This window comes from Otolemur garnettii, unplaced genomic scaffold (assembly GCF_000181295.1).
Source record: "Otolemur garnettii isolate 467f Iridium unplaced genomic scaffold, OtoGar3 scaffold00034, whole genome shotgun sequence".
NCBI classification, from domain to species: domain Eukaryota; kingdom Metazoa; phylum Chordata; class Mammalia; order Primates; family Galagidae; genus Otolemur; species Otolemur garnettii.
The window spans coordinates 9155902-9171567 of record NW_003852429.1 but is presented as its reverse complement, the minus strand read 5'-3'; the positions used below and the strand labels follow the sequence as shown (position 1 = coordinate 9171567).

Here is a 15666-nt window from a genome sequence, read left to right as displayed (position 1 = left end):
CCTCTGGCATATGGGGCTGGTGCCCTACTCCTTGAGCCACAGGCACCACCCCCCTTTTTTTTTTTTTTTTGAGACAGAGTCTCACTTTGTAGCCCTCAGTAGAGTGCTGTGGCGTCATAGCTCACAGCAACCTCAAACTCTTGAGCACAAGTGATCCTCTTGCCTCAGCTTCCCAAGTAGCTGGGACTACAGGCACCCACCACAATGCCCAGCTATTTTTAGAGGTAGGGTCTTGCTCTAGCTCAGGCTGGTCTCGAACTTCTGAGCTCAGGCAATCCACCTGCCTCGGCCTCCCAGAATTCTAGGATTACAAACATGAGCCACTGTGCCTGGCACTTCCTTCCTTTTTCTTTTCTTTTCTTTTTTTGAGATAGGTTTTCACTGTGCTACGCAGGGTAGACTGCAGTGGCACCATCGTAGCTCACTGCAACCTCTAGGTTTTAGCCTCAGCCTCCCCAGTAGCTGGGACTATAGGTATGGACCTGCAAGCCCAGCTAATTTTTAAATTTTTTATAGAGACTGGGGTGTTACTCTTGTCCAGGCTGGCCTTCAACTTGTGGCCTCAAGTGATCCTCCCATCTCTGCCTCCCAAAGTGCTGGGATTATAGCCATGAGTCATCACACATGTCCTGTTTATCTTCTTTCTTCCTTTTTTATTTATTTATTTTTTTGAGACAATGTCTGTACCAGAGTCTCTGGCATTACAGCTTACAGCAACCTCAAACTTTTGGGCATAAGCGATTTTCTTGCCTCAGCTTCCTAAGTAGCTGGGACCACAGGTGCCCACCACAATGCCTGTTTTTTTTTGTTGTTGCTGCAGTTGTCATTGTTGCTTTAGCTGTCCAGGCCGGGTTTGACCTCAGTGTATGTGGCCAGCGCCCTACCCATTGATCTACAGGCACTGCCCCTGTTTATCTTACTTAATTATATTTTTAGACACAGAGTTTCACTTTGTCACCCTCCATAGAGTGCAATGGCGTCACAGCCCACAGCAACCTCCAGCTCTTGGGCTTAGGCAATTCTCTTGCCTCAGCCTCCCGAGTAGCTGGGACTACAGGTGCCGGCCACAATGCCCTATTATTTTTTTGTTGCAGTTTGGCTGGGGCGGGTTTGAACCCGCCACCCTCAGTATATGGGGCTGGCGCCCTACCCACTGAGCCACAGGTGCCACCCCTGAAATAAACTTTTTTTAAAAGTTTAGCATGAACGGGCGTTCCCAAATCATGTGACAGTATTGTAACTTAAATTTTAATGTTAATGCCATATTTCATCTTAGAGCCATTTAATTTTGTTTGGTTGTTTCTCTTATTAATCTGTAAAATGATGGGTCAGACTAGAGTCTGATTTAAGACCCAGACATTGATATTTACTTAAAAGCCCAGCAGGTAATTCTGACATGCACCAGTACCCAGGCTGTTGGCCTACATGATCTCTAAAGTCCTTCTTTGGCCCCCAAATGCTGTAATTTCTATAATGTAAATTTTAAAATCAAAGTAAATATTATCACATTGCAAATAATTCTACTTAAAAACATCTACTTCCTAAATTCAGAATTCACAGAAGTCCTAAAATGAAACCTACTTCCTAAGTGACCCAACTCCCACAAAGTATTCTTGGCAGATTTCTGAATTTAGAGAAGTTATATTCACTTTACATTTTAATATTCCTGGATGAGTTCTAAGTTAATTGTCAGACACACAGCAGCTCATACCTGTAATCCTAGCTCTCTGGGAAGCTGCGGAGGGTGGATTGGGTGAGCTCAAGAGGAGACCAGCTCTAACTCCTGAGCTCCAGTCTCTAAGAGTGAGACCCTGTTTGTACTAAAAATAGAAAAACTGTCCAGGTGTTGTGGTGGGCACCTTTAGTCACAGCTGCTTAGGAGGGTGAGGCAAAGAGGACAAAAAAAAGTCAATTTTCAAAAATAAATTCATTTTTCACTTTTAGAGTCAAAATATGGTCAAAGTTTTTGATTTTCAGGTAGAGATCATGGAGATCAAAAGGATCAAATAGAAATTTTTGTGGATAAAGACATGAGAAATAAAGATATCGAATCTTTGCTGTTGCTTCGGGACGACAAATCCCTCTGTGTGTGTGTGTGTGTGTTTGCAGTGACCCTCGGCTAAGATGCAGAGGAGGAGTCCGTGTTAGCGGGAGCACCTTATAGGAACTATAAGGACAGATGGTGGCAGACCTCGGCCATGGGGCCAGCATGCTCCTGATTTCATGGCAGTGTCTGCCTAGCAACCCTCCTTATTGAATATTCTGTCCCCAGAACCAGCCAGTCTTGAAAATGTAGTTCATCTTGGGAGATGGTTTTTATTTTCTTGTTATGAAACCTAGGCGCCCACAGTAAGAACTCAGATAACTACATGCCTGTGTCTGCTCATGAAGGCCGGCTGTGATGCTAAGGTTGAAACCTATCCATGAATAGGTCAGGAAAAAGAAAGATCCGTGTTTGGTATTTGGATTAGAAATACAAGTCAAAGAAGTAACATTGCCACCAGAAAATATGCAATTCTAAAAAGGTACTTATTTGAAAGTTTTGAAAAAAAGTAAAGCTCCTGCCCGGGGTCTTCTGGGAGTATGTACAAAATACAATAATTAAATTAAGTCCAGCAGTTAAAATTCCTCATAAAAAAAAAAAAAAGCTGGAGTGCTTCCCAATGGGGAATGCTTGACTTAAAAGAAACGTTTTTACTCTGTGGCCTGAAGGTCAACAAACAGGGACTCTGTGGGAATGTATAAAATTTCTTAAGGGGGTTCCTCAGTCTTTGTTTTGTTGAAAGAAAATAAAAGTAAAAAGGGACAAGTTTCGAAAATTTGAAAAATGAAGGTGCAGTCTCCAAATCATCACGATTTTTATAAACACTGCACCGGAAGCTATGAAAACACGTCTTCTTTTCTGATCACTAATCTAACACACATGCTCTTCAAGAAGGAGGGTGAAGGCCAGAGACGCCTCCTGAGCAAACCATTTTAAAACGCACTCATTTTCAGAGGCGAGGCATGAAAATTCATAGCCCATTCGTTGGCTACTTACTTTGAAAATATTTACCTTAAATATTCTCATAAATATATTTTGCAGTGTAAAATTCCTTAGATGGTGCAAAAGACTGATCATTTTTGCAAAAGCCTATAACAGGGCAAAGTTATAAAAATGTTCTTTTGGGCTCACATTCTAGTAATCTAAAATGGAATGTATAAGCCTGTTTTTATAATAATCAGTGATCACTACCTTTCTAGTAATATCACCCCCAAAGGGATAACAATCAGGTTAAGAATAAGATAGAAATCAACATTTCTAAGTTTATATTTTATGAGTTTATATGAATGTATCTGTACTTGTATCAAGTTACACTATCATTTATCAGCATCATTCTAGGCTAGGCATATGAGTTTTCAGGCTGCATCCTCAAGCGACTTCTACTGAAACGGAAAGAAGTGAGAGCCAATGTCCAGGTCCTCATCTTCTTTACCACGTCACTGCAATCTGAATGTTGGCTTTGCATTAAGACAGCATGCTCAAATGTAGGACATTAGGGATAACAGCTTTGGCAGCAAAATTTAATTTACTGAATAATTAGCAGCCTCACTGGCAAATCGACTCTGATTCCTAAAGTACAATATTAGCCGTCGTCTGCACTCGTGATCTCTACAGTACAATGGCTGTCATAGTTGTCCTATGCCAAGTTCACAGTGAATGAGGGATTGTGGAGTGTCTTGCAAGCATCTTACAAGGTAACATACTAGATTTACCTCGAAAACATGCACAAAGGATTAGATAAACATATATTGCCCAGATTTTGTTGTTTTCTTGGTTATTTTTGCTATTAGAGCTGTGAAGGGAGGAGGTGAGGGTAGAATTACAAGGCAAAGGGAAGAGGAAGCAGAAAGACAGAGACAGAGGGACAAGATGGGATAAGGGATACTAGGCAGCATGGTGAAGGTGGCAGAGGATGGCGTGAGACAGGCAGCTAGAGCCAGCCTAGCTCGGGTGCATCCTGTGTTGGTGAGGTCTACACCTGCCCCTTCACTCCCCCACGGGACTTCTTTCCTTTGACAACCCACAACGTTCCTCAGCCACTCAGACCAGCCCCCAGTGAAAAATATTACACAATGTGCCAGGGACTATGCAGTTTTGGAGGACATCAGGGCCTACTGCAAGGTGGCATTGGCCTGGTGGCAGAGGACTGGTATTTGAACGGTGATGAATTCCAGAATCCTTGCTGGCATCAGGTACTGTCTCTGAGGGAAGCAGTTGTTGAGAAGGATACTTCACCTTCTTGTCTCACTGTGTCAAAACTCGTTTGGTGCTTCTTCACTCTACAGAACTGATGACACGGGGGACTGGATCAGGGACCAGGAATCTGAGGCATTCTGGGGGTCAGGGTGTGGTTTAGTGGAAAGAGCTTGGAGATTTTGTTGTTGTCTTGGTTTTGCCATCAGTGTGATCTTGAACAAGTCCCCTAATTGGGCCAATAGTTAGACCATTCTAGAAAGTGACACTACTGGTAGCATTGCAGTTTTTTTTGTGTGTGAATGGTGCCCCCTTCAGCAAGGAGTTGGTGCAGAACCATCCTCCAGCGCTTTGGCATTGGCAGTCAAGTGGTTGGACAAAATGATCACATTTGAGTTTACAGCCTGAACACCTCCAGCACTGAGAGAAGCTAACGGAGGCTCGCAATGGAGCTGGGAGCAGTGGAGCCGGGAGATTCTTAACAACAAAGGGCAACAAAGCTCCCAGAATGCAGAATGCAAGGGCTGTGGAGTGTGCGGCCACCCCCAGCAGGTCCAGGAATTTGCTCCCCTGACCTGTTTTCCTGTGAGGAACATATCCTTTGTCTACAGGGAAAGTGGGTGAGAAAATGGGGTTCACTTAATGGAAATGCACTCTCCAGCCCCTTTCTGCAGTGGGATTCCAGCCCAGTTACTGCAGTGCAGCTTCCATACCTAGATAGAAAGTTTCCTCTTTACTGAATGCCTGCTACGTGCCAAGTATGATGGTTAAAAAGAAATACTATACTTATATATTGGTTTTTATTTATCTTTACTTTAAATTCATTCTTTTTTATTTGTAAATTATACATGACAAAATTTACCATTTTAACCATACACTTGGTGGCATTAAGTACATTCACATTGTGCAACCATCACCCTGCTCCTTCTCTAGAAATTTTTTCATCTTGCAAAACTAGAACTCTGTTCCTATTAAACAATAACTTCCCTCCCCCACTCTCCCCAGCGGCCCCCCCCCAATATGCTAGATGCTTTTAAATACAGTAGTTCATTTAATCTTTTGCCACAGGTTAGGCTCTCTAGAAGCAGATTCTCAGACAGACCCTTAGGGTACAAGATGCTATAGATCAGTGCCCAGTACAGGAAGAAGCAATGAGGGTTGGGATGAAGGAGAAGTTGAGCTGCCAAGCAAAGCAAACCCAATAACATCTTACAACCCTACTGGGAGGTCTGGGGGGGCATATGGTTTTCAGGTGTCTCACCTCTGGCCAGAATGGCTGGGGGCCCTAGAAGGTGGGGCTTGGGCAAGGCAGTTGGAGGCTGTCTTCTGACTATACTTCCCTAGCCATCAAGTGGGGGCTGGAAGGGCGATCTGGGAGATGCCTCTCTGTGACTGCCGCATCCTCATAGCAACTCTTGGAGTTAAGTATATTTATTTGTACAGTTGAAGAAACCAATCAATGCTCAGAGAGAGTAAGTGGATGCGTGACAGTGTTCAATATTCAGGGCATCCACACTATTTGGGGGGCTCACACCCCTAAACAAGCACTACAATGGAAATCTGATCCAATGCAATGGAAGGACAGAGAGAAGACCAGCAGGTTATCCTGGGGTGTGTGGCCTTGAAGTAGTGTTGGGTGTGATGGAGAGGGAGGGATTAAAGCCTGTGCAAAAGCTTTGCAAAAGATCGGTGTGGATAGTGGCCAGGCCCCCTTGAGAGAGCTATGCTGTCACTGACATGGAAACACTGGTGAGGCTCCCAGTGGCCGGAGGTCTCTCATGCCAGCCTGATGGAGGCTTCCAGGCCCTGGAAATTAACTGGGAAAAACAATGTGCTGCTCTCCTCATTTGGGAGTTTGGGTTAAGAGCACAGTTCTCCCAGAGAATCTAAGCCTGAAGTTCACATTGGTTTTTAGGTTCTTCTTTTCATGGGACTCAAAAGGCCCCCCTGTAACATTAAGCCAGATGACTGGAGTGCAGTTTCCCGAAGCAACTCTCTCACTACAAAGCTATCTGCAATGGAATGTTCATTTTTCTCTTGATTCTATTAGTGTGTCTGCTTATGGAGGAAATTTGATTAATTGTTTAAAAGCAAAACAAAACCTAGCCAAGCCAGCCATTTGGCATGATGTAGGCAAAAAAAACCCAGTTTCCTTTTACTGAATTGCTCCACTTTTAGCCAGATATTTTCACATCATGACACAGTCGGTATTTGGTTCCCCCTCGTTCTTCATAAGATGGAGTTTTCAGTACATCCAGTATTTTATTTATGTATAAAAGAAATCTCTAAAATTCCTTTCAAGCCTAAAATTCCAATCTCTGGGGAGCTGTGTCAAGCTTTCACTATGTTTGTATGTTCCGCTGAGAAAGACAGTGACTTCGGCCAGTGGAGAAGTCTTATGTACTTAAAGGATTCCTTCTCCGGGAATAGGTAGGTCAGGTGATTTCCAAGGTAGACTTCTAGTCAGCCTGATGGCAGCCAAGTCCTCTGACTTGGGGTGCAGCAGCGACATTCCAGAAATCTGGTCTCTGTCCTACCCTCCCTGCATGGGTTGGTTCTCAAATAAGAGCTCAGCTCACATGGTAGAAAAAGCACCTGGAGTTGGTCAAATTCTGCCCTCAGCCTGGGGGACAGCTTTCCAGTTCCCTGTGTATGGCCACGGGGAGAATGGGACCAGGATGGAATGTGTCCCCAAGTCTAGGAGGCCGTATACAAACATGCAGAAGGGTGGGCCTCACCCCTTAGGCCCCAGGAAGAAACTGAAAGGCTTAAAGACTGAAGCCTGGCAGAGCTCCTGCCCACCAAAGAGGTGGGGGGAGGAAAGAGGTGACAAATGTAGCTGGTTTCAAAAAAGCATATGGGCTGTAGTTTTTGATATGTTTCTAATTCTTAATTCACACCTCTCTTGCTATCATCACTACTGTAGCCAGGGAAACTTCTTTCTGTTTTAACACTTGACATTATTTTACACCTTTGCTTCCCCTTTGATTTCCACAAGAGCATTATAATTTTAAAAGAAAAGTTCGTCTGGAACAAGTTCTATGATTCTCAGACTAGCTATCTGGCACCCAGTGGGCTCAACAGGTGTTTGCTGCATGACTAAATGAATGAACAATTTCCTAGAAAATGGTCAGAGAAATCTGTACTCTCAACAAAGTGTTTTTCCTTCTTTCTTTCTTAAACTGGGGATTATCACTTATAGTATCCTCTAAGGATGTGAAAAGGAAAGTTGATTTAACAGTTTTTTGGGGGGAAAAGAAAAACCTCACCGAAAAGCCATCTGAAAGGGAATGTTCATTTTTCTCTTGATTTGAACACCATGACTGAATAACGTAGGCAATCTGGCTCAAACCCTGAACAGCTAGGACTCCAGTCAAGGAGACCATGAGCCGGGGAGGTGCCCCTCCCGGTGCACCATGAGCCGGGGAGGTGCAGAGCCCCGTGGGCCTCGTCGTTGCCCGAGCTGACTTGGGGGCTGGAGGGACACAGGGGCCAGCGGGTCCCCAGGGCGGACGCAAGGGCCCAGCGCAGGTGTCCTGCCTGTGCATAGGGTGCGTCGGGGGGTGCACGGGGCCTGGGAGACCCGAGAGAGACGTTATTGTTACACTGTAACGAGTCTGATTAACATGCTCCTGACACTTTCTCTTAGTTTCTCCAGCTCCTAGCAACAGCGCACAAAGGCCCGAGATTGTCCCCGGCTCCGCGGGGACACGGGGCGGCCTTTGATCTGCCACCATTACAGCCGGGCTGCGCGACAGGCTCGCAGGCTCCAGGCGGCCCGCGGCGGGCGGGCGGGCAGGCGAGCGGGGCCCGCATTCCCGGCCCACTGGGCCGCTGGGTCCCCCGGCCCGGCCACTGCACCCAGCCCGGCTGCACCCGTGCTCCGTGCAGGGGCTGCGCCCGGCTGGGAAGGGACGAGGGCGTCGCCACAGCGCGGGCGATGCCACCCGGGCTCCGGGTCTCCGCACCCGCTGCCCACTGCCCTCGGGGAAGTGGATGCGGTCCCCGGGTCCCCGTAACGTGGGCGCACCTCTAGCTACGCCGCAAGCAGGCAGGCCCCGGGCTCTCCGTGCCCTTCTCGTCGGAAGAAGCCAAATTAAAGTCAGCTGATCACTGATAATTAAAAAATAAAAATAATTTTAAAAGGGAAAGAGGGAGTGACCAAAAAAACCCCGAAAGATTCTGTGGAAATAAGTCAGTGTTCGCGCAGGCTTCTCGCGCTCGGTGAAACTGGGCTGGACTGGCAGCAAACTGCCGCCACCGAAAGTGCTAGCGACGGTTTCTGTTCCTTCCTGCAGATACTTGCTTTATGTGGTTGGCAATTCTCGGAAGGCGATATGCTGCCAAATTATAACTGGAATTTAAACAAACTAACCAACAACACCAAAAATCGCCCGGCCAGAACGGCAGTAAGCTGCCTGCTCCCATCGCGCACGCCTGCAGGTACCGAGGTATTTGGAAGTAATTCGTTTTCCATTTTGTTCACTCTCTTAGCTGCTCCGTCCCGCCCGGTTTCAAATAAAGGTGGATAGAAAGACTAAGGCTTTAACGTTTAAATACTGGGATCTGGTAATTACTTTCCCTCTCAGATGCAATGTGAAAACCTCGCAGGGGGCGGGGGCTCTGCTCTGGGAGGTCCCTGTCCCCAGCCGGCAGCACAAACTCTGCTTACAGACCGGTTGGGTGACCCTCGGCAGCATTCATTTGCACCACATCGTGCATTCGAATGCAATCTTACAACCTGTTCGGTACCAATCCATCGCCTTCCTTGTACTAGAGGCAAAGATAAAAATAAAAACGGAAGATTCAGGTTTCCAAGGTAAACCGAAACGGTAAAAGCAGAATGTCCTTTAAATAATAAATAAATATTTAAATATTATTTAAATAAATAACTTGAATTCTTTTTTCCCTTCATGGCATCGCTAGAAATTTAGTGTCCCCCACGAAGAAACTCAGTTTCCTGAACTTGCAAAACTATTGGATGCCAAAGTGTGAATGCTAATGATGGCATGTCTGTTTTAAAGATGGGGGAAGAAAAGACAGAGTTTGTTCTATTTATAGGGCACAATATGCCAGGTGAAGAGTTACTTTCGAATTCAAATCGGAGCCGGTGAAGTCTTCAATGGGCAGGACACAGTTTTCCCCTGGAGGCCAGAGATTGAGGGCAAGCCAGGTGGGTTCAACCCTTGGAAGTGGGAAGCCACAGCGCTGAGATGCGGGGGACTTCCTAAGGTGGTCAGGGACAGTGCGCTGGACTCGGACTGGAGTTCCCCTTGCCGTTTCAATAAAACATGACTGTGATATAATCCTCTATACATTAAAATGAGGATGTCACAGATTGTCATTAAGACCTCAGTAAAACAATGAAGACATTATTGGGCACCCCCCCTCAGGCAAGGTATTAGGGGAATAAAGCAATCTACACCACACGGGTCCTATTGAGATTAATGAAAAAATTATGCAAAAAAAATCTCAATTTCATTTTCCCGTGACGGGGCTTTGCATACATATCGTCAGTCCTGCCTAGCACCTGATGATTTATTAAACTAATCTAGGGTGATCACCACTGATGTTCTCAACTCAATCTTGTCCCAGCTCATTTTCTAAGTAATTGTTTCTCATTAGTTCTGATAATGTTTTAATAGTGTTACCCATAATTTAGCCCCCAAGAATTAATAACAGAGGGGTGATCTGGCCAAGTGGCTTGTGATGATCTACACAAAATATAAACAGGTATGGTTTCTAATTAATCAGATTAGCTGCGAGGTCCTCTTCCTGTAGTCCATTCCTGGCTCAAGGGAGCCAGCAGACCTCCTTGCCTATGGTGGCTTTCCTGCCTGTCCCACTTGTCTAGTGCTACCTTTCCCCACTCATGGCACCAAAGAGATGCAGGTGGGAAAACACTTTGTCTCCCAGCACCTTTGTGCTGGGGTTTTGTTCTTTAGGAAATGTGAACAGTGGGCCTCTAGCCATGTCTGAACTCTCTTCTGGGGCCCTCGTTAGGGTCTCTGTCCCACAAAGGTGGGACCTTTGTCCAGAATTTTGGCTATAGTGGGTCTCAGTCTCATGATCCTCCCATAACTGGCACCACCAGGTTCTGAATAAGATGATAAGTCTGACATTTGGGGAGACTTAAGAAGGTGGTCTTGTTGCAACAAAGTGCAGTTTGGGATAAGGGCCAGATAAACATAGTTGGGGACCTAGGACCCCGGGGGCCTGTTTGTGATGAGTGTCCTGAGACTTAGGCAGCTGTGGCGCTCAGGGAACCCAGACTGTGTGGTTTGAGGGCTGTCTGTGCAGCTGGGCTGGAGATTAGGATATGCACCCTTTCATCCCCCCAAAGCGAGGTCTCCTCTGGATCTGCACAAAGGATGGAAAGGGCAGTTAAGTTCAAGTGAGGGTTGCCTATAGGCAAGTGCAAGGTGGCTTTTATGTTCTTTGGTTTGTGGCAGGCCCTGCCAATGCTGCTTCTGATACCCTGAGGGGGTGTGTAGGACAGGGGAACAGAAACAAGGCCTTCGTCTCCTACTTCTACCTCTGAGCAGAGGTGGACTGAGCCTGCATTCCTGACTCGGAGAGTCCACCCAGCTGCTATAGTGGGCCTTGGGAGTGCCTCTCTATAACTGTACCCCATGTCCCTGTCTGGAGTCCTGAAACACTCTGGTTGGAAGCCAGTCTCTGAAGTTGGCGAGATGCCATTTTCCTCCTTCCAGACTTCAGAGTGACAATTGGACTAGCTCTCACCTTCCCATCCACTAACTCTGGGGCAGCCCAGGGCCACCAAGATGAATGGTGATGATGATTAAATGAGGGGTTGAAGAGGCTGCACCAAGGAGGAGAAGGCAGGACTCTAGCCTAACATGTGCGTTGTGTGAGGCCCAGGAGTGACTTTGGGGCTGGAGAGACACAGGGGCCAGCAGACATCCTGGGAGCCCGTGTTTGGGAATACAAGTTGGTGCTCTAAGAATGTGTCCCCCTAGAACCATCCAGCTTGGATCTGGTTCTCCAAGTGGCTGTGGGAACTAGATCTTCCCCTTCCTGCCCTGCCTCTGTGTGCCTGGGTGGGTGGAGGCTGCATCATGGTGGCAGGACTCTGGACTCTGCGTTAACATGATGGTGCCTCTCCTGTATCTAACCCTCAACTCTACTCACCTCTCCAGTTTCCTATAGAAATTGTGAGAAGTGGGGATGTACTAGGAGGTCGCCCCTGGCTGGGGCACACACTAGGGGCCACATAGGAAGTAATCAAAAAGGGTGTAGGAGGAGGCAAAAAATGAAAATCAAAAACAACTGTTTTCTATTTACAAATTTAAATAAACAGAACAGCCTTCCCTGCGGTGTTTGTCTAAGAGTAGCAGCCTTGCTGCTGTGTAGGTCATGAAAAGGTTGGTGTAGAGTTTAAAACTTCCCATTCTGTTAATTTCTTAAAGAACAGTCATCCAAAGTCTCGGCACAAAAGCTCATGATTTAATGAGGAACAGAAACAAAATCTCTGATTGTTGGTGTTTCAAACTTCATTGGCGTCCTCTGGCAAGCACAAGTTGATCCTCCGCGGCTTCAATACCCTTTAGCCTTCAATATAAGAGTACATGCTGAATAGGGAACAATGGCTGGTTGTTATGTTTATTTACCCTTACTACAAGCTGGGTTAACCTCTTCAAAACAGCTTTACTAAGCCCGTTAACCACACCACCCATCTGACCTGCAGCAGCACCTCTAATGTGATGCAAATCTCACAGGGGCCACATGCGCCAGCGCCTGGCATTGTGTCTTCTTAGGCTCTACAAGTTTATGGCTGAGGGAGTCCTGTCCGGGCCATACATTTACAGGGGGAAATGGCCTCAATGGCAAACAGCTAAATGGGAAAAGAAAGGGGGGAGAATGGATGGTCTTGTTTTTCTGCACATTGAATTTTTAATAGCCGGTAACTCCTGACCCAAAGTATTTGCCCAAGATGAGCACTTTGCTAATTGTCATCCAGCATTCCAGGATATGGGTGTTTCATTTTGGGGGTGAAGGTTAAGAGTGGTCAGTTTTGAAGGTTTATTTTTATAAGATATCTTTATAAGCCAATATAATACTTGATGTCATCTCCAACAGACATGAACCCTACCTTTTGGTGCTGATTTTTAAAGTCCTTGCCTTTCTTAAAATTATTTGTGCTGACCACGTGGGAAATTACTCACATAAGAAGGAGACAGGGACTGTGCATTTTCAGGAAAGGTCTGTTTAATTAAAGACCTAACTTCCCCTCACAGCTCATCTGTCCCCACCATTTTATCTCCCTGTGAAAACAGACATCCATATTTCTAAAGCATTTATAAACAACAGAATCATAAGCTTGGACCCAAAAGGAAAAAAGTTCATTTTTAGAGGAATAACTGCCCAGTAAGACAACGACAACAAAAACATCATGATTAACACGAACTGTAAATAAGTAAGGTCCCGATCCAGCATACTAACAAGTTTCCTTGAGAATTATGGTTTGTCTTTAAGAGACCCACTGTATATGTTCAGCCCACCTGATGAGAGCTTCATTTACCAGATCATTTTTCCTTGATGGATGTGGCAAGCGTAACAATGTTCTGGGCCTGCTTCAGTAACGGCATGTCGATCATACTCCCTTGGAAAGTAAAGGCTCCCTGGAAAACAGAGAATACAAACTTCCTAAAAGAAAGCTCGGAAATTATAGGCTTCCTTTCTGTGTGTGCTTGTATAACAAGAACATTTCAGATTCCACCTGAATTATACTGACTTTCTTACCCAACTTTTGAGAAAGCCAAAGTAAATTGCAGGGGAAAGATTTCTTTTTTCCTCCTAGAGAGGGGGTACAAAAAAAAAAGAAAGAAAAAAGAGAAAGCTCAAGCATTTTTTTTTTTTTTTTTAGGTAGAGACAGAGTCTCACTGTCATTCTTGGTAGAGTGCGTGGCGTCCCACAGTTCACAGCAACCTCCAACTCCTGGGCTTAGGTGATTCTCTTGCCTCAGCCTCCTGAGTAGCTGGGACTATAGGAGCCCACTACAATGCCCGGTTATTTATTTATTTATTTTGTTACAGTTTGGCCATGGCTGGGTTTGAACCTGCCACCTTGGGTATATGGGGCCAGTGCCCTACCCACTGAGCAACAGGCACTGCCCCAACCCTCCAGCATTTTAATGGAGAAGAAAAACACATCAGACACAGATATGGGGAGCCATTCATTTGACTCTAGAAATCAAGCAGAAAACAACAATGGTAGGAAAATTAAAATCCTTGGCTATATAGTTTTAGAAATACTGCATAGAGGCTTGGCACCTGTGGCTCAAGCGGCTAAGGTGCCAGCCACATACACCTAAGGTGGCGGGTTCGAATCCCTAGCCCGGGCCTGCCAAACAACAATGATGGCTGCAACCGAAAAATAGCCGGGCGTTGTGGCAGTCGCCTGTAGTCCCAGCTACTTGGGAGGCTGAGGCAAGAGACTCGCTTGAGCCCAGGAGTTGGAGGTTGCTGTGAGCTGTGATGCCATGGCACTCCACCCAGGGGGATAACTTGAGGCTCCGTCTAAAAAAAAAAAAAGAAAAGAAATACTGCATAGAACTTTAAAAGCAGATCTATATTCTGACCACTGAATTTTTATTTTTTTTGAGACAGAGTTTCACTTTGTCACCCTGGGTAGAGTGCCATGGCATCATAACTCACAGCAACCTCAAATTCCTGGGCTCGAGTGATCCTCTTGCCTTAGCCTCCCGCATAGCTGGGACTACAGGGACCCACAACAATGCCTGGCTATTTTTCAGATACGAGGTCTTGCTCTTGCTCAGGCTGGTCTCAAACTCATGACCTCAAGTGATCTACCTGCCTTGGCCTCCCAGAGTGCTAGGATTACAGGCATAAGCCACTGTGTCCAGCCTCTGATTATTGTTTTTAAAAATAATTGTATGATCAGGCTAATAGCAAAACTCTTCCTCCTTGCTGTAGCATAATTGAGGGGTAATGCTATAAGGTGATGAGGAAGTGCAAGGTCAGATTGCACAGAGCACAGAGATGAACCTGTTGGTACATGCTAGCAGAGAGGATAAGAATTCCCAGGGATAGGAATCTGTCACAAAGAAATCATAGGGCAGTTGAATGTTAACTCTGGAAGGCATTTCTGAAGTCTCCTGGGATACCCCAGTTTTTAGCCTTCTAGGAATGCTTATTGAATGTGTCATGTGACCTAAGCCCTCTTCTAGATGAGGAAAACTGAGGTCCAGAGCAGTTAAGTGATCTTCCAAGGTCACGAGACTGGGAAAGTTAGAGCTGGGGCTAATAATCGGGTCGCATAGCTTCAAGCCTTTCTCAGAGACCCCACATTAAGATAACAAGGTAGTTTCTTTAGTGCAGCAGAAAAGAAAAATTAAATGGACAGGGCAGCACCCTCAGCAGCTGAAGTCACTGTCTGGTTGTTTAGGTTCTTTCAACCTCTTGTTTTTGCTGCACACAATCAGAGCCCCTCATCTCAACTCTCCTTCCAGCTATTGGCAGGGAAGATGGTGTCAGTGAGAGCAGGCAGTCTTTCGAGATCTGGAGGTGGGCTAGAGCAATCCTAACCTCTGGTGATGACAGTCCCTTTGCACATACGGCAGCCCACATCTGGCCTTCACGAGCAGCACCTCCAGTCAGTGCTGTCCTCACTCAGGGCTTCTGGGATAGGGCTGTGGGCTAGTCCCTTATGGTTATGCCCAGGATGGAGGGAAAAATATGTGTGTGGAGGATTCTCAACAGGGACTTTGGCCTTTATCTTTTACTCAAGAGAGATCTTAAAGCCCCCTAGGTAGTGTTTTCACCAGTGATGCCTAACCTCAGTGTTAGAATGATGAGTTTGATTCATACGAACACCTCTGTGGCCCAAAATCCTACACTGTCAGTCTTCCCAACTGTGCCATTTTTACTGTTCGTACCCCCAGATTGGCCTTTGCCCACTTCCATTCAGCCTAGAGCTAATTTTGGTCATCTCTGTAACCAGGATGAATTTTCTGAATTTGGTTAGAAGGTCAGAGGAGGTCCTGTAGGGTGGTGCTGGGAATCAGGACGTAATTCACATGCTGTTTTATGAGGCAGTTGTCTAGTTTTCTTACTGGAATAGATGATGAAGACCAAAGGCCTCTTGGTTTTCCGCCTACCAAGTGGATTATGGCCCTGTAAAATAGCACATCTGTCCTGCTCAGTCTTAAATAATAGGCTAGGGGAATGAAATTAGCATAGATGCACATGAAATTCAAACAATGCACTGAGAATCCAAACGATGGCTCTGGGTCTCTGCTATGTTACCAAATCTGCTTGGAACGAAGGTGAAACACACTTCATGGGGTTTTTCAAGACAGGGAGATCAGGCTTGGCGCCTGTGGCTCAAGTGGCTAAGGTGCCAGCCACATACACCTAAGGTGGTGGCTTCGAATCCAGCCCGGGCC

The 15666-nt window shown here is 46.0% G+C and overlaps 1 protein-coding gene across 1 annotated transcript in view; it reads right to left on the bottom strand.

Annotated features, from left to right (window-relative positions):
• Positions 1–11682: 11682 nt before the first annotated feature.
• CLYBL (citrate lyase beta like) overlaps positions 11683–15666 on the bottom strand; it is a 125585-nt gene continuing 121601 nt past the window's right edge. The window contains exons 8-9 of the mRNA XM_003789631.1: positions 12760–12879; positions 11683–11809 (exon numbers count right to left, since the gene is read on the bottom strand). Coding sequence (XP_003789679.1) covers positions 12784–12879 — 96 coding nt within the window. The 3' untranslated portion in view covers positions 11683–11809; positions 12760–12783. The remainder of the gene's footprint in view (positions 11810–12759; positions 12880–15666) is intronic.